The 20,176-nt window shown below is 35.0% G+C and overlaps 1 protein-coding gene across 1 annotated transcript in view; it reads right to left on the reverse strand.

Annotated features, from left to right (window-relative positions):
- Positions 1 to 20,176, reverse strand: part of LOC121389388 (membrane-bound transcription factor site-1 protease-like) — a 42,102-nt gene that overhangs the window by 7,114 nt on the left and 14,812 nt on the right. The window contains exons 8-26 of the mRNA XM_041520988.1: positions 19,986 to 20,095; positions 19,095 to 19,211; positions 18,177 to 18,244; positions 17,582 to 17,684; positions 17,097 to 17,173; positions 16,360 to 16,434; positions 15,554 to 15,718; positions 13,989 to 14,085; positions 10,426 to 10,473; positions 9,644 to 9,826; positions 9,381 to 9,457; positions 8,693 to 8,788; positions 8,291 to 8,370; positions 7,562 to 7,597; positions 6,032 to 6,188; positions 4,092 to 4,172; positions 3,733 to 3,776; positions 2,797 to 2,874; positions 472 to 615 (exon numbers count right to left, since the gene is read on the reverse strand). Coding sequence (XP_041376922.1) covers positions 472 to 615; positions 2,797 to 2,874; positions 3,733 to 3,776; positions 4,092 to 4,172; positions 6,032 to 6,188; positions 7,562 to 7,597; positions 8,291 to 8,370; positions 8,693 to 8,788; positions 9,381 to 9,457; positions 9,644 to 9,826; positions 10,426 to 10,473; positions 13,989 to 14,085; positions 15,554 to 15,718; positions 16,360 to 16,434; positions 17,097 to 17,173; positions 17,582 to 17,684; positions 18,177 to 18,244; positions 19,095 to 19,211; positions 19,986 to 20,095 — 1,836 coding nt within the window. The remainder of the gene's footprint in view (positions 1 to 471; positions 616 to 2,796; positions 2,875 to 3,732; positions 3,777 to 4,091; positions 4,173 to 6,031; positions 6,189 to 7,561; positions 7,598 to 8,290; positions 8,371 to 8,692; positions 8,789 to 9,380; positions 9,458 to 9,643; positions 9,827 to 10,425; positions 10,474 to 13,988; positions 14,086 to 15,553; positions 15,719 to 16,359; positions 16,435 to 17,096; positions 17,174 to 17,581; positions 17,685 to 18,176; positions 18,245 to 19,094; positions 19,212 to 19,985; positions 20,096 to 20,176) is intronic.

Below are 20,176 nucleotides of genomic sequence, written 5' to 3' on the forward strand. Positions count from 1 at the left end.
ATAGTAAACCAGACATGGAGCAGTCTTCACTGTGAGTGAGTTCACCTTTCTGGCTATGTTACTATTGTTGTCTATGGAGTTTTAGTTGGTGGTATGCACCCTATAGTGGTACAGGTAGTAAACCAGTCTCCACTGTGAGTGAGTTCACCTTCCTGGCCATGTTATCATTGTTGTCTATGGAGTTTTAGTTAGTGATATGCACCCTATAGTGGTACAGGTAGTAAACCAGTCTTCACTGTGAGTGAGTTCACCTTCCTGGCCATGTTACCATTTTTGTCTATGGAGTTTTAGTTGGTGGTATGCACCCTACAGTGGTACAGGTAGTAAACCAGGAATGGAGCGGTCTTCACTGTGAGTTCACCTTCCTAGCTATGTTACTATTGTTGTCTATGGAGTTTTAGTTGGTGATATGCACCCTATAGTGGCACAGGTAGTAAAGCAGGCATGGAGCTGTCTCCACTGTAAGTTCACCTTTTTGCATGTGACTGGTATCGAGGCAGTTCGAATCCCCGTACAGGACAACTCGCCCACCGCCAGGTTTCGCCTTCGTCTGGTACAAGCCGAGTATTGGAACAAAATCCACCATCTTTGTGTCACCCTTCAGCACCTCGTATCCTGAAACACACAAGAAAAAGTTTAAAGTTTGTTTGTGTTTAATAACACCACTAGAGCACACTGATTTATTAATCATCAGCTATTAGATGTCAAACATTTGGTAATTTTGGCATATAATCTTAGAGACAAAACCTGCTACATTGTTACAACATCTTAACCAATGCCTACCGAACAGGAGAGCTATCAGCTCAGTAAAAAGTTACTTGGGGTTTTTTGCTCAGTTAACAACTCTTGGTTGGGTAATTTTGGAGCATTTTGCACCTCGAGTGGTTGTGAGACAAATATCTATGATGATATTTGATATTTTTCGCCTTGAATGGTAAATGTTTCACTGTGTGCAGGCAATCAATGTGAGCTATCAGCTGAACTGAATTCACCAATTGATAAATAAATCAAAAACACATGTCTTTAAAAAAAATTGCGTCAAGTCAAGTCATTATAACAACTGCAAGAAAAACTTATTAACATTTAGCTCAACTGACAGCTCTCATGAGTAACTGGTTCAAGTGTTGCAATCACAATGTGGGCAGTCTATTCAACAGCATAATCACATAAAGAAACATGGTGTTGAACACAATATGGTAATAAAAATAAAATAATTAGTTTGTTTTGCATAACGGCATCACTAGAGCACATTAATTTATTAATCATCTGCTATTGGATGTCAAAATTTGATAATTTTTGACATTTAGAGAGGAAACCTGCTTCATTATTCCATTAACAGCAAGAGATCTCTTATATGCATCATCCCACAGATGGGATAGCACATACCATGGCCTTTGATATACCAGTCATAGAACAAGAAATAGCGCAATGGACCCACCTACGGGGATCGATCCTAAACTGACCACGCACCAAACGAGCACTTTACCACTGGGCTAAGTGCCGCCCTGGTAATAAACATAAGTAAAAGAAATCCAAGAAGAAATACCTTGATTCTTTAATGACTGTGTTACAAGAATACCATCCTCAGGGAACTTGGCTATACTGGTAATAAACGTAAGTAAAAGAAATCCAAGAAGAAATACCTTGATTCTTTAATGACTGTGTTACAAGAATACCATCCTCAGGGAACTTGGCTATACTGGTAATAAACGTAAGTAAAAGAAATCCAAGAAGAAATACCTTGATTCTTTAATGACTGTGTTACAAGAATACCATCCTCAGGGAACTTGGCTATACTGGTAATAAACGTAAGTAAAGAAATCCAAGAAGAAATACCTTGATTCTTTAATGACTGTGTTACAAGAATACCATCCTCAGGGAACTTGGCTATACTGGTAATAAACGTAAGTAAAAGAAATCCAAGAAGAAATACCTTGATTCTTTAATGACTGTGTTACAAGAATACCATCCTCAGGGAACTTGGCTATACTGGTAATAAACGTAAGTAAAAGAAATCCAAGAAGAAATACCTTGATTCTTTAATGACTGTGTTACAAGAATACCATCCTCAGGGAACTTGGCTATACTGGTAATAAACGTAAGTAAAAGAAATAATACCTTGATTCTTTATGACTGTGTTACAAGAATACCATCCTCAGGGAACTTGGCTATACTGGTAATAAACGTAAGTAAAAGAAATCCAAGAAGAAATACCTTGATTCTTTAATGACTGTGTTACAAGAATACCATCCTCAGGGAACTTGGCTATACTGGTAATAAACGTAAGTAAAAGAAATCCAAGAAGAAATACCTTGATTCTTTAATGACTGTGTTACAAGAATACCATCCTCAGGGAACTTGGCTATACTGGTAATAAACGTAAGTAAAAGAAATCCAAGAAGAAATACCTTGATTCTTTAATGACTGTGTTACAAGAATACCATCCTCAGGGAACTTGGCTATACTGGTAATAAACGTAAGTAAAAGAAATCCAAGAAGAAATACCTTGATTCTTTAATGACTGTGTTACAAGAATACCATCCTAAGGGAACTTGGCTATACTGGTAATAAACGTAAGTAAAAGAAATCCAAGAAGAAATACCTTGATTCTTTAATGACTGTGTTACAAGAATACCATCCTCAGGGAACTTGGCTATACTGGTAATAAACGTAAGTAAAAGAAATCCAAGAAGAAATACCTTGATTCTTTAATGACTGTGTTACAAGAATACCATCCTCAGGGAACTTGGCTATACTGGTAATAAACGTAAGTAAAAGAAATCCAAGAAGAAATACCTTGATTCTTTAATGACTGTGTTACAAGAATACCATCCTCAGGGAACTTGGCTATACTGGCCCCAGATGCATAATACACTGAAAACAATTTAGTACAATCAGTTTTTGTCATAACAGTAATTATAACAAAGGAACGAGTGACAATTAATACCATGTGTTCCTCTTAGATGAGTGGTGTTGTAATAAGATTAATACCAGTCAAAATAAAAATATTTAAATTTAATAAAAGCAGACAAAATTACTTAACACGTTTCAGCAATGTTATTTTTGTGCCTTATTTCAGCCTCTCAAAAAAATGGGTAATACAAAATTTAAATAGATGTGTGAATACAATCATGTTTGCAAGTTTTATAGATCTGCACTGTATCAGTAACAAAGTAGCTGCTATTGGCAGTTAAAAATAGCACTGAATAATCGTAAATTGTAACTAAAGAAATAGTAACTAAAGAAATAGTAACTTAACAACATGAACTAATTTTGTAACATCTGCATGTATCCTATAATTAACAATATTGTGGTTTAAGTTGCAATGTCGCAAAGTCTCCAACTAGCATTTATAAACACTGATAAAAAGTTCAATATTAATTGTATAAGTTACTTATTAGAATATATTTATCAACGGGGATCAATCAGAGACCGACCTCTCATCAAGCAAGCGCTTTACCACTGGGCTACATCCCACCTAAAATATCTACCTAATATTTATAAACTTTGATAAAAAGCTCAATATTAATCGTATAAGTTACTTATTAGAATATATTTATCATGCCTTGGGCCTATGAAAACATACATATGTAGGTGTGACATGAATTAATATACAGATATAAAAAGACACTTTATCAACAATTATTTCTTACTTCTACTTACATGTACAAAAAGAAAACTACCACATAATACTTCACTTTCACCTCTATTAAATGTTAATATCTGACTCACTTTCATGGTCTCCAATAGTAAAGTCGCCTTCATACACTTGATCACTGAAAATAACATCATTAAATGGTGTTACAATTTATTTCAATTTGGTAAAAACAAATCAAAATGGAGTAAAATTGTGATCAACTCAATTTTCAGTGTGAAATTACAATGTGCCAACAAAATGTTTGGTAACAATCAACAACTCAGTGGAATGGAAAATAATTTTCAGTGTTAGTTTATAGGGTGTATAACAACAAATCAAATGCCATAGATAACAAGTGGCATACATGTGCTTAACGCTGCTATATGCAATATTTCAATTAACATGCACAGAAATTAATTCAAATAGTCCCAAGGTAAAATGGATGAGTGAATACCTGAAAGCCATTCCTAGTGGTGTTAAGAGATCATTGGTAGCTGGAATGTTAGCTCCTCCTGTATCCGGCATCCACCACTGTCTGTAAACAAATATACAACAAAGTATAGCTACCAGGTAAACAATACAATCTGCATCATAAAGAAGGTGGATATTAGGTTAACATCCTCACTATCTTTGGCATGTTTCAGGGTGTATACCACCAAATATAATCTGACAGATGACCATAGTAAAATATGTGGCTAAAACTCCTACCTGCAGCGTATCAATCGACATATACACCACAGATATAAGTACTACCACCCCTCACCCTTAAACTATGTCTCCATGTGCCTGTATGCGTATGCGCGAATGTTTGTTATCTAAAAAGTTGCTTCTATGTATTTAAATTGTGGTGTCTCCATGTGTACGTATGCGTATGTGTGAGCGTCTGCGTAAAAAAAACGTATGCACAGAATCGGTACATGTAGCAAATTTTTATCTACGCTCACGCAGTACAGACACGTAAATTCCTTAAAAGTATGTCATTGGTGAATTTCCCGCTAAATTTGAAGCTAACATTGTGTACTCATGTATTGATGGAAACACGTTTCATCTAGTAACAATGCGGCTACAAGATGATTGTATGCACCATATTCCTTCCTTTTTTGATGGATAGGATGAACCCACCACCAGTGCTTTCTTCTTCCCCTCTTCGTCCAGAAGGGCTAGAACTTTATCCCTACTCATAGTTCGGTGGTCACTTCCTCAGTTTACATGTTGTGACGCATTCTTCTACGCACACATGGAGACAGTCATTACGCATATGCACATATTCGCGCATATGCATACACGCACATGAAGACATAGCTTTAAAGTGAATCAGAAAAAATTGGAGGTGAAGCTGCTCATTTCAGAGATAACGTGTAGCATGTATGACTACCCTAGTTCTGCATAAAATTCGAGTTTTTTTTTTTTATAGGTACCCCATACATGTTTCAAGCACAAGGCTACATGACACAGTGGCACTAGATGAAATAAAATTGCATACATTTTTTGCCCAGATGAATTTTTTTTTTTTTACAACCAACACACTCACATTTATCACATTTGTAGTGTTAACTTCTCTATCAAAAGTTCAGTAAACCTCGAACTGGGTTATTTGGTTTAGTACTATCATCAAGGATTATGTTTTAAGGTTTCATAGAAAAATATGACAACTAAAAGAAATGTACAATATAATTGAAAATAGCTATTCTCTTTCGTTTATTCCATTACAGTTTTAACTTTTGAAATATTGCTCTTTATAAACAAAATGTTTCACCATTAGATAAATTTTTAGATACTTTTATGACAGAAAATGTTATAAAAAAAATAAAATATGGGAAAGAAGAAAAAAAGATCATTTCACATCACAAGTAAATTTGAAATTGAACAATAAAAGTGTGTTTGTTTAATTCAACGACACCACTAGAACACATTAATTAATCATCGGCAATTGGATGTCAAACATTTGGTAATTCTAACACTTAGTCATCAGAGAAAATCTGCTAAAAATTTTTTTAACGCAACAAGGGATCTTTTATATGCACTTTCCACAGACAGAAAAGCCGATACCACGGTCTTTGACCAGTTGTGGTGCAGTGGTTGGAACAAGAAAAAAAACCCAATCAGTTGAATGGATCCACTCAGGTGAGCACTCAACCGAGTGAGCTAAATCCCACCCAAAAAACTGAACAATAATGACCAGACTCCTTTTTGAGGAGTGTGAAACATTGTGCCCTTTGTTTGAACCCATACCCAATAAACTGAACAATAATGACCAGACTCCTTTTTGAGGAGTGTGAAATACTGTGCCCTTTGTTTGAACCCACACTTCCTTTCTAATTATTTTGATGTCTTTAAGAAGTGCAATTCTGAACACTTCCGTGCTATTGAAAAATCCAAGCCTAACTAATGTACCTGGTGTTTTCATCGTAGAACTTGACTTTCTTCATGACGGACACGTTATACCAGTCAGCGAAGACGATGATCGACAGGCCCTGGTCGATGTCTCGCTTCAGTTTGGTCACTTCTTCCGGGAAATACTCCTCCTCACTGTCCACGATAAGCAGTGTGCCTGCACAAAACACAACCAGTTAAAGTTTGTTTAGTTAAACAACACCACTAGAGCACATTGAGTAAATATCATCGGCTACTGGAAGTCAAACATCTGGTAATTCTGACATTTAGTCTGGAGTGGAAACTCAATACATTTTTCCGTTAGCAGTAAGGGATCTTTTACATGCACCATCCCAGACAGGATAGCACATACCACAGCCTTCGCTACATCAGTCGTGGTGCACTGGTTGGAACAAGAAATCACCCAATGGGCCCAGTGAGATATAAAACAATTCCCAAATGAATTCATGTGGCACTTAAGCAAATGTTACAATTTATTTATTATACACAAACTGTGATTTATAACAAATATTAAATATGATTGTAATCGCTTAATAATCGATGTTAATAATATTAAACAAGGTCAGTTACAGTAACGCTGAATGATGTCAGTTTCACAGCCGCGACTGTCACAAGCTAGCAGCTGCTATAGCAACTATAGTGACATCAGAAGTGTGCCTAACAGTTTTCAATGTATTATTAAGACTCTTACCATAAAGTTAGCATGCGAAACCGTTAATTGTAGACCATGTGGGTAATAAAACCATTTATGCACATATCAAAAAGTCCACAATGAAAATATAAGCATATCCCAAGTGTTATATTTTGTACAACACAGTGACAAGGGTATTAATTTTATAGAAAACCACTGCTGCTGCACTGTCAGCACTAGCTTTTTGGGAATAAAATTTGGAGTTATGACTAGTCCGAACCAAATTGTTAACAACTACAATAAATTACTCTCCTACCTTTAACTGCCGTTAGATTTTCTTCACTTTTTGTCCAAACATAAATCATCAGAAAACCATTACAATGACATGGATTCCACATATTAGACTGAAACCATATCACCTATATTGACTAGATCTCCTAGGACAAAACATATGTAATTTTTCTCCATCTACCATTTCGCTTTTTTGTGGAATATTTCTCAACAGGGGTGGAAGCCTCGTAAGCATGTGACGTAATTAATCTGCCATCACGATGAGTGCGTTAACCTTAGACATTGTTAGATTATGTCATATCGATCCACCCCTCTTGAAGAGTATTCCATAAACAAGCAAAATGGCAAATGCAGAAAATTGCATATATTTTGCCCTATGCTATCTCAGTGAAGTCGATTTCGGTGACATCGTTATAGTGGAATCTGTGTCACTGTAATGTTCTTTTCACGATTTGTGTCTAGAAAAATGTGAGGGAAATGTCACAGTAATTAACGGTAGGAGAGTAATTTATCGTAGTTGTTAACAATTTGATTTGGAATTTGAATGTACTGAAAAATTAATGTGTTGCCATTGAAACAATGTTTACTATCTGGGATATCTGACTTACCGTACTGACTAGCATCAAAACAGGTAAATGGTGATCCTGAAATACAGAACAAATAAGGCATGATGTTAACATTTTGACTGTCAGGATTTTGCATTATATTACTGTACAGTAAAATAATAAATACACAGTCAAATATCGTAACAAACAAGAATGACGTACATACTGTTCTAACAGTATCAACAGCAGCAATTTTATATTCACATTCTTATAGCATAAATGGGATTTCAAAGGACATTTTTTTTTAACCACCAATTTAACAACCTCACAGTCAATTAATAAGAAAATGTGCCAACCACAATGGTTCACTTTTATTTATTATTATTTTGTTTATATAATTTTTTGACAGAAGTCCTTAAGTCCATTCATATCTGATCCATGTTCACGTCTGCATCTGTGTATGTGTGAAATGAACATCCATACATGTGTTGAAATACATGAAAACACTCTTTTTTTTCCCTGGATTGTGTAAAATATGAAGGAAAAAAAAATTCCCACTGTCATTGTTGTTATTGACGTGATGCCAAGCTTCAAAATAACGCATCTGTGTCAGTGAAAAATCACTCACAAAGCGATTCCTAATGAACACAGATACGGACAGGGAGCGGATCAATGGATGCTTCGCAACGTCTTCCCTATGTAGCAATTGTCACGGACAGGGCTCATGTATGAATGGATGGCTAGCTTTACTTGGTTCTGTATTAACACACTAGAGACAATTTTATGATTTACCGAGGACTTCCACAAAATATCCATTATTTCGTAGGTGTTGATACATGTCTTTGAAGTTGGTGTGTATGTGGTCTCCATTCCTGAAATAAAAATGACAATGGAAGTAAACACAAAATAAATTGAAAAAGACAAAACAATTAAAACATTTACACCCATTATTACATCTGAAACATCAGGCTGTTCCTATACTTTGTATTTCTTCTGAAAATTCATAAATACTTCATTCAATTAGTTAATAAAACTCCATCTGCTCATCTAAGCAATTATTTAAAATTAATATAATCAATGAATTAAATAAAAACTAACCAATCTAGAGGATCATTCTTCATACATTGATTGTCTCGTGGAAAATATTTCTTTCAGTTTACATAGTAAAACTACATTAATTAATTAAGTACTTACCAATCGAGTGGATCATTCTTCATACGTAGATTATCTCGTGGAAAATAGCCTGGAGGATATCGAAGATTGTGAAATTGGTCCCACAAAATTCTCTTACTATAAAATAAAACAAACATTACTTATTAATATAAAAATTAATTTAACAAATTAATATAAAGTGAAAACATTGTATCAGATACAAAATGAGAAACACTTGTCTAACAATAAGAGTTTAATTAATATATTATCCTTAATTAATTATATAGAATAGTTTAGATTCTTTAACAAATATATATAAAAAATTATTAGTATTACCCCAGGGCACCGTACATTTTCTTCATTGCTTACACAATATTGTATACATTTATAAATAAAATTATTTTTATTATCAAAATGGTTTATATGAATAATTATTATTACGGAACATAAATGAAGGTAAAACTGATTTATTTTTAATATTTGGGGTTTGACAGAGAAATTTAGACTAAAGAAAGAAGAAAACAATTAAAAAAAGAAGAGGAGTTTAGAAATAGGTTTTCAGAACTGAAACTACATGTACAATTTTATTCAACTAGGCTTAGCTCATGTCTTAAAAGAATCTGGATTAGGGTGCCAAATTTTCTTCATAGTCGTTGATATTACAGTTTCTGTGTGTAGAGTTTAGACAAAAATAACAACAGGTTTTATTTTGATAATATAGAAAACTTACCTCCGTGGAGGAGTGGGTATAATTTTGACACGTATTGGCAACTTTATAACAGATCTTCTTGGTTTGTGTTCATTGGCCTGTGGAAGAATTCAAACAATTATTTTTTAACAGAAAACGTTTTGCTCAGTATCAACTGCCTACACTAATTTCTAAAACATTAACTACATGCAGTAGTTTTCTGGAATGGGAAAAGTTAAAATACGAAACAAAAGAGATAATCAATACAAAATGAAAACCACAACATATACACAGTGTTAACTTACCTCTGGAGGTGACTCCACAGTCAGAGTTATCTGTCCCTGAGCTATTCCCTCCCAGTGGGAGGCATTTTTGCTGACTGATATGGAGACAGCCAGGAATCCAGACCACGGCCATAGAATAGGCGAGTAGGAGAATGCTACCTCAATGTGACCGCCAAACTGAGGACTATACGGCTCCCATTTAGGCTGAAATAGATTTTTAAAATATTAAACTGAGGTACATAAACAATCATTTTATAAACTCATTACACATTATTATGCAGTACATCAAATGAAGGCAAGTGCATTTAACATAGCATGTAGTATAAAACCTCTCTGGGTGCACAAGTCCGTTAAATGAATGTGACATTGTAATTATAATAATTATGGTATTTCACGCTACATGTAAACTGATGTTCAATTGAATCATAGTGACCCAGTATACAGAGATGGTTTACTAAACATTTTATACAATATGCATTATTTTACATGTATTATCTATTAAGATATTATTATTTTATATTAAATGATACACATTTTGAAAATTCAGTTTTAAAGAAATAAAGGTAACTAGAAAGTATAAAATTATCATATTCCAAATAATTCTCCTACAAACTGTAAAACAATTTTACCTTTTGTAACACCCTACAAGAATCACATCATTGTTGGTATTAAAGAAAAAAACCTCTAAAACGAAAACTGAAGTTAGAAATATATGTCATATGCCACATTGTAACGGTACTATTTTCTATTTTTGACATTTCTTATTTAACTAGTTTAAAATATGTCAGACATGAAAATAATACCTTTGGCTTGATCATCCCAGACACTCCCATTCCGTTCAGTATGGTCACCTTAAAACAATTAACACATGTGGTGATGGAAAATGGAAGAAATGGGGCTTTTTTTTTTAAATGATGCGCTTTAAAAAAATATTCTTTTAGTCATATGTCATCAGGGGATGGAATGTAGCCCAGTGGTAAAACACTTGACTGATGTGCAGTCAGTTTCGGATCGATCCTCGTTGGTGGGCCCACATCTTGTTCCAGCCAGTGCACCACAACTGGTATATAAAAGGCCTCTTTGCAGAATGGTTCATATAAAAGATCGCTTGCTATCAATGGAAAAATGTAGCAGGTTTTCTTTCTAAAGACTTTATGGTGGAAATACCAAGTATTTGGCATCCAATAGTCATTGATTTATAAATCAATGTACTCTAGTGGTGTTGTTAAACAAAACAAACTTTATATGGCATCGGACATATGGTTACGGACCACAGAGACAAATCCACTGCCTCCTCTCCATGGGCTACTCTTTTCAATTAGCAGCAAGGATCTTCTATATACACCATCCCACAGACAAGATAGTACATACCCTTTGTTATACGAGTGGTGGTCGTCCACTGGAGTATTGACTGGAACAAGAAACAGACCAATGGGCCCACCGATGGGGATCAATCTTAGACCAATTGCACATTGAAAAAATAAAATAAGACAATAATTGCAGTGACCAATAGTCATCTGACTTTAGTTTATATTAGATCTACAGACACCAAAGCAGAGCTGGCAGTAAGATATAAACCTAAGCTGTCAATAACTGGTATTCCTCCATAGTAGATAGGCTGAGTACAATATGGCCACATGTAAGGGCACTCTGTCAAGTCAATATAGCTTAGACTACACATATTACACATAAACCTACATTGACAATAACTGGTATTCCTCCATAGTAGATAGGCTGAGTACAATATGGCCACATGTAAGGGCACTCTGTCAAGTCAATATAGCTTAGACTACACATATTACACATAAACCTACATTGACAATAACTGGTATTCCTCCATAGTAGATAGGCTGAGTACAATATGGCCACATGTAAGGACACTCTGTCAAGTCAATATAGCTTAGACTACACATATTACACATAAACCTACATTGACAATAACTGGTATTCCTCCATAGTAGATAGGCTGAGTACAATATGGCCACATGTAAGGGCACTCTGTCAAGTCAATATAGCTTAGACTACACATATTACACATAAACCTACATTGACAATAACTGGTATTCCTCCATAGTAGATAGGCTGAGTACAATATGGCCACATGTAAGGGCACTCTGTCAAGTCAATATAGCTTAGACTACACATATTACACATAAACCTACATTGACAATAACTGGTATTCCTCCATAGTAGATAGGCTGAGTACAATATGGCCACATGTAAGGGCACTCTGTCAAGTCAATATAGCTTAGACTACACATATTACACATAAACCTACATTGACAATAACTGGTATTCCTCCATAGTAGATAGGCTGAGTACAATATGGCCACATGTAAGGACACTCTGTCAAGTCAATATAGCTTAGATTACACATATTACACATAAACCTACATTGACAATAACTGGTATTCCTTCATAGTAGATAGGCTGAGTACAATATGGCCACATGTAAGGGCACTCTGTCAAGTCAATATAGCTTAGATTACACATATTACACATAAACCTACATTGACAATAACTGGTATTCCTTCATAGTAGATAGGCTGAGTACAATATGGCCACATGTAAGGACACTCTGTCAAGTCAATATAGCTTAGATTACACATATTACACATAAACCTACATTGACAATAACTGGTATTCCTTCATAGTAGATAGGCTGAGTACAATATGGCCACATGTAAGGGCACTCTGTCAAGTCAATATAGCTTAGATTACACATATTACACATAAACCTACATTGACAATAACTGGTATTCCTTCATAGTAGATAGGCTGAGTACAATATGGCCACATGTAAGGGCACTCTGTCAAGTCAATATAGCTTAGATTACACATATTACACATAAACCTACATTGACAATAACTGGTATTCCTTCATAGTAGATAGGCTGAGTACAATATGGCCACATGTAAGGACACTCTGTCAAGTCAATATAGCTTAGATTACACATATTACACATAAACCTACATTGACAATAACTGGTATTCCTTCATAGTAGATAGGCTGAGTACAATATGGCCACATGTAAGGGCACTCTGTCAAGTCAATATAGCTTAGATTACACATATTACACATAAACCTACATTGACAATAACTGGTATTCCTTCATAGTAGATAGGCTGAGTACAATATGGCCACATGTAAGGGCACTCTGTCAAGTCAATATAGCTTAGACTACACATATTACACATAAACCTACATTGACAATAACTGGTATTCCTCCATAGTAGATAGGCTGAGTACAATATGGCCACATGTAAGGGCACTCTGTCAAGTCAATATAGCTTAGATTACACATATTACACATAAACCTACATTGACAATAACTGGTATTCCTCCATAGTAGATAGGCTGAGTACAATATGGCCACATGTAAGGGCACTCTGTCAAGTCAATATAGCTTAGACTACACATATTACACATAAACCTACATTGACAATAACTGGTATTCCTTCATAGTAGATAGGCTGAGTACAATATGGCCACATGTAAGGACACTCTGTCAAGTCAATATAGCTTAGATTACACATATTACACATAAACCTACATTGACAATAACTGGTATTCCTCCATAGTAGATAGGCCGAGTACAATATGGCCACATGTAAGGACACTCTGTCAAGTCAATATAGCTTAGATTACACATATTACACATAAACCTACATTGACAATAACTGGTATTCCTCCATAGTAGATAGGCTGAGTACAATATGGCCACATGTAAGGACACTCTGTCAAGTCAATATAGCTTAGACTACACATATTACACATAAACCTACATTGACAATAACTGGTATTCCTCCATAGTAGATAGGCTGAGTACAATATGGCCACATGTAAGGACACTCTGTCAAGTCAATATAGCTTAGACTACACATATTACACATAAACCTACATTGACAATAACTGGTATTCCTCCATAGTAGATAGGCTGAGTACAATATGGCCACATGTAAGGGCACTCTGTCAAGTCAATATAGCTTAGATTACACATATTACACATAAACCTACATTGACAATAACTGGTATTCCTCCATAGTAGATAGGCTGAGTACAATATGGCCACATGTAAGGACACTCTGTCAAGTCAATATAGCTTAGATTACACATATTACACATAAACCTACATTGACAATAACTGGTATTCCTCCATAGTAGATAGGCTGAGTACAATATGGCCACATGTAAGGGCACTCTGTCAAGTCAATATAGCTTAGACTACACATATTACACATAAACCTACATTGACAATAACTGGTATTCCTCCATAGTAGATAGGCTGAGTACAATATGGCCACATGTAAGGGCACTCTGTCAAGTCAATATAGCTTAGACTACACATATTACACATAAACCTACATTGACAATAACTGGTATTCCTCCATAGTAGATAGGCTGAGTACAATATGGCCACATGTAAGGACACTCTGTCAAGTCAATATAGCTTGGACTCAAACTGCAATAAAACAAACATTCAACATTTCAAATTACAATCACAAATAAGGTCTCAAATTTTTTAATTATTATTTTTATTTACTTTGTTTTTGTTTTTACATATATAGGAAGAGACACAAATGCTAAGAAAATATCAACTATTAGTTTTTTTAAAGAAAATTGATTGTAGCATCTTACATAATTCATATGGTTATCAAACATTGTGAAATTCTAACAGTCAAAACAAGCAGATGAATTCCAATCTACAGAGTCTCCATAAAACTAATGAAGAGCACAGAAAATTGTAGGATATTCATTGTCTTTTAAAGAACAAGGATCTCTGAGAATGTAGGTGTGTATATATATATATATATATATATATATATATATATATATATATATATATATATATTACTGAAGTAAGGAAGGTGGAAATGTTTTATTTAAAAACACACTCAACACATTTTATTTATGGTTATATGGCATCAGACATATGGTTAAGGACCACACAGATATTGAGAGGAAACCCGCTGCCACCAAGCAATGGGCTACTCTTTCCGATTAGCAGCAAGGAATCTTTTATATGCACCATCCCACAGACAGGATAGCACATACCACGACAGTTGATGTACCAGTATATATATTTCTGAATAAAGTGATGTATATAAAATAGGGGTATAAACAATATGACATTAAACACAATGCACTGATTTAAGGCAGTTGTATTACGATATATATGACACATACATAATTTAATAAGTCTGGGTAATTTTGTTTTTACATAAAATTAATTTATTAATTTATTCACTATGCCAGAGGAATGACATCTTCATTCCTGTTATCAGATGCAGAAATTCCTCATCATTTGAGGTGTCTTGCCTTCAAAGTTGCTGTGATGTAATGTACCAAACATGTTCTTTTATGACATGGTATTGAAATTGCTGGATATGAAAAGTCAAGTACAGTGATACATATCATATCAAGCCACATGTATTGGAATACATATTATATTGTGACCCTCTCGTTCTCGATACAACTCTAGTATAAAAGAATGAAAAGAAGGGGGCAGCCACCAGCAGAAATTGCCATCTATGAAGCTAATAAATGCACAGTTAACTGAAGAAAACCCATGGCTTAAATTAAACTGGAGCAAGGAAAAAAGACGTCTGAACCAAATCAGCGAAAGGAGAAAGAAGGAAGTTACAGTCACGTGACCGGAACATGGAAGGATGACTTACTGGAAGATTTGTAGGCCATCCAATTGGCAGACTAATATCCCTAGGGGAATATGCATTTGTCTGAGGTCATGTGGAGTAGAAAAGAAAGTACATTGTCCATAATTATCCTGCTATAAAACCCAAACCACAATAATCAATAGACCCAGCAAGCTATTACCCCATAAAATCTAATACGAGGCCTCATATGACATTCTACAGTCCTAGTGTAAACACTACTAGTGAATCCAATTTATTAAGTTATTGAGATCAGACCTGGCCTGTGGTTTGTAGGCAGTCAAAGTACGGTATGCTCCTAGTAGGTCCAGTTTGCCAAACCCTTGTTCAAACATATTCACATCCATCAGTCGGCGGGCAGATGCCATCAACGCTTGCTTCATGCTGGCAGGGTTCAGAATTCCAACCTTATCAACAACAGCACTACAAAGCAAAATAACAAATGATAACATTAGTTTTCTTTGATTAACGACATCACACTGATTTATTAATCATCGGCTTTAGGATTTCAGACATTTGAATTTTTTTTACCCCCAGTCTTAAAGGAAACCTGCTACATTTTTCCATTAATAGTAAGGGATCTTTTATATGCACTTTTGCACAAAGATGTCTGATAGCACGGCCTTTGATATACCAGTCGTGGATTACTGGTTGAGACGGTGAAAAAACAACAACGAATGATCGCATATTCTCTTTTTTATCGAAGATGCATAGGCATACAGGCTCCCATTTTTATAGGTTTTTTGCCTTAATTAAATAAAAATGCCTCAATCTGAATAACAACATTTAGATATTGAGTAACAACATTGCAAACAAAATCATTATGCAGTTTTACATGGATTACAACTAATTTTGAGGGTAGAATGATGGAAATACATGGTAAAAAGTTATCAGATTAGCACATTTTGCACGAATATCTGTCATTTTTGCACAAATTTCAGGTTTTGTTCATGAACTAAGGGGCAGTTGCCCCCCCCCCCCCCCCCCCCCCCCCCCCTTGTATGCTTATGCCAAGATGTATGTTTGCGATGTTGATGATAACAATTCTTGCTATGAACACTAACCTGGCTAATAGAGTCACTGCTCCTGCTACAACTGGTGAAGCAACACTTGTACCAGATAGTGATCGACACCCTCCTCTGTAAAGTCAAAATACATTATCACTTTGAAAAACAATTATAAACTGTACAAACCTTAATAGGGCTACTGTGTTAGAAAAGATTAAAACAAATTTAAATCAAAAGGATTTTTTTAAATATATTATACATAGAGATATATATTTTTTAGAATATTCCACATTTGAAACAACAAAATTTCCCCAGAAGGTATAAATGTATTCATGCTTCAGACAGCATTTGTATTACCAAGAAAAACGGATAAATTATAATTAGTTTACATGTGTGGTTACTGTGCTTAGTGTTTCAGGTTTCATCTTTCAAAAACAAATAGGATAGGAACCTTATTTTTTTCATTTTTTTTTTTAATTGAATCAAACCGAGAAACCATGATCGGCTGAGGTGTTCTGAATCTAGTTTTGCTGATTGCAAAAAACTAGGGATCATGATTTAAAAAAACAACAATTTGGCTTTAAAAAATGTTAGGGTCGCTACATACATGTAAAATTAGGGTAGGTCGGGAAGCATGTATAAGCATATATGCTTTTAACACTGTGAATTAAAAAAACACAGTATGTTTTCATTTTGATATAATATAAATAAAATCTAATGAACATAATAACCCATACATTGAAACAACTGTCGTCCTGCCATCTCACCGAGTGACTACTGCAGAACACACTTACTTGAGAGCGGATCCCCGCACAGCAGATCCGTAAGACACAATGTCAGGCTTGATGCGGCCATATCCAGCCGGTAACTCCTGTCGTGAGAAAACATTAAATTAATCTCTCTATCTCACTCACAACACACTGCCATTCACAAAATAAAAACATCCAGCTGGTAACTCCTGTCGTGAGAAAACACTAAATTAATCTCTCTATCTCACTCACAACACACTGCCATTCACAAAATACAAAAACAAATAATTAACACAAAATGAGATGACCACAGGAAAGTAATCATTTTATCTCACTTACAACACAGTTCCATTCACAACCCCCCCCCCCCAAATAATTCACATCAGCTAGAGATGACCACAAAAATATTATTCTTATCATTAGGGGTTTTATTTATTTTTTGCTATTTCTGTTATAAAAGCTGGGGTTTTTTTTTTATCCATTTTTACTTCTTATTTGCTAAATGTTCATTTTCAAAGATTAATACTTACCCAAGTAGTCATGCCACGAGATGAAAAGCGAGCAATTTGATTATCAAAATTAATGCCTCCAACACCAATAACATCCATCTGATCAGCTGGGTTATTCAGAGTCCTGAAATAAGATAATATATATAGAGAATAGTTAATAACGTAAGATATTGGCTTTATCCTGCGACGGTAAGAATGGGAAATTCTGCTAGGCTTGCCGAGCGGAATTTCTAATTCAGCTTGAACAGGACAAAGCCGATATCCTATGTCATTAACTAGTTATTATCTTTATCCTGCAGACCATAAAAATTAAGGGAAAAGCTATTATTTCTGTTATTTTAGCTATACTGTACAATGACCAATGACCTAGAAGTCAAATGAGCAATTTTGTAATGTAGCACTGCCTGAGCTAGAGAAGAATTGGAGAAGAAACGTCATGTTATGACGTCGCTTCCTAAAATTACGTCGTTACACTTGTTATTACACGTGTGCTCCGTGTGATTATTATTAACTCGGTTATTTTGAACCACATGGATAATAAATTGTATTATGATCTCTCACCAAATTCCAAACAGATTTATTTCTGAATTTCGATTTATCTATATTTTAAACCTACCCATAAAGAGGTCCATCGTTGCCTATAGCAGAAATCATGATTACTTTGTTGGCTGTCAATTCCCACACCTGAAAAAAGCAATAAAAATATATAACATACACGCAAAATACTTCCACCAGTAATGCAGGGAACACTATTTTCAAGTCTATCCTTAACTTGGTTCAGTGATTATTACCTATAGTCAGTCCTAACCTCCTAGAGAATTTTTTTTTTTAAATAATTTTGGTTTGGTTTGACATAAGAAGAAAAGTAAAAGTGTTAAGGAAATAACAAAGAACGACCATTTTTGTGTGCATTTTGGTTTTATGGACTGGTAGTTTTGATACAAGAATCTGTACAACTGTTTTAAGGACAGTATTTCTAACAGATACACTGCACATATTAAAAAAATATTTTACCTAAAGTCCGAACCAAACTGTTAACAACTACAATAAATTACTCTCCTACCTTTAATAACGGTTAGATTTCTCCCCAATTTTGTCGAAACACAAATTGTGAAAAAAACATTACAGTGACACAGATTCAACATCCAAAACTGTAACGATGTCACCAATATCAACTTCGCTGAGATTACACAGGGCAAAATACATGCAGTTTTTTGCTGTCTGCCATTTTGCTTGTTTATGGAATACTCTTCAAGAGGGGTGGAAGCCTCCTAAGTATGTGACGTAATTAATCTAACGTCATTATGAGTGTGTTATACCGTAGCGCATGTCATGGCATTAGATTACGTCATATCGACCCACTCCTTTTGAAGAGTAAGCTAAATGGCAGCAGAAACCTTTTAAACTGAAATGAAATGCTCTGTCCCAGGTCAGTTCACTAGACCCGGGACAGATGTGCCTGAAACCATTGGGGGTTTATGGACACGTAAATAGAGGTCAGAGTCCGAAATGAAATCATTTCTTATCTTTTTACCTTGTCAACAAATGGATGATCCATGAAGTCGGGGCCTCCTATGCTGAGATTAAGAATATTGATCTTCTTCAAGATGGCATGATTGAAGGCATCAAGGAACCAAGATGTGTACGATACCTGTTAAAAGTAATATTAATGATCATAAAAAAGTTTGTTTTTGTTTAACAACACCACTAGAGCACATTGATTTATTAATCACCGGCTATTGGATGTCAAACATTTGGTAATTTCGATACAGAGAGGAAACACGCTACATTTTTCCATTAGTAGCAAGGGATCTTTTATATGCACCATCCAACAAGCAGGGTAGCACATGCCACCGCCTTTGATATACCTGTCGTGGTGCACTGGCTGAAATGAGAAATAGCCCAACAAGGATCAATCCCAAACCAACTGCACATCAAGCGAGCACTTTAAGTCCCGCCCCTAGTGATAATGACAGATAAAATAACAACCTTGAAAATAATTTATGTTCTAGTAGACCTACGATGACTGAAATCTTTTATTTCGTCCCAATTTTTTTTTGTGTGACTGAATTGTCGGTGACTGACTGAACACACAACAATAGTTACTTGCTACTGATTAAACCAAAATGGATAGCAAAGAACAATAGTTAGTTAATCATGCACATTCTGCAATGTTCTACTAAAATCCAGCTGTCTGTAAGCTGCCTAAAATCAAAATAGATAAAAAAATATTAGTTAACCTGATCCTACAGCTTGAGCTTTTTCTTTTTTCAATTTCTGATATGATGACCTCGCTAAAATGTTATGTAGCTAATATGTCACTTATATTGGATTCGCTAAATGTTAAGATCACTAATATTTTATGATTTACAGTAAAATCATAACTCCAAATCCAGTACAGCACAGGTTTACAAGTATTCAGTACCTGATTGTTTGTAAAAACTCGGAAGATGTGGATGTCTGCATCAGGTGCAAATCCAAGACATTCCTTGGCACTGGCTATCACCCCAGCAACAAACGTACCATGACCCAAACCTGAAACACAAACAATGTTATCTAGTATATTAAATTAGGATATTAAATAATTAGAAAATTCTGTTTCTTACACACCCATTG

The sequence above is a fragment of the Gigantopelta aegis genome, chromosome 14 (assembly GCF_016097555.1).
Source record: "Gigantopelta aegis isolate Gae_Host chromosome 14, Gae_host_genome, whole genome shotgun sequence".
Taxonomy (NCBI): domain Eukaryota; kingdom Metazoa; phylum Mollusca; class Gastropoda; order Neomphalida; family Peltospiridae; genus Gigantopelta; species Gigantopelta aegis.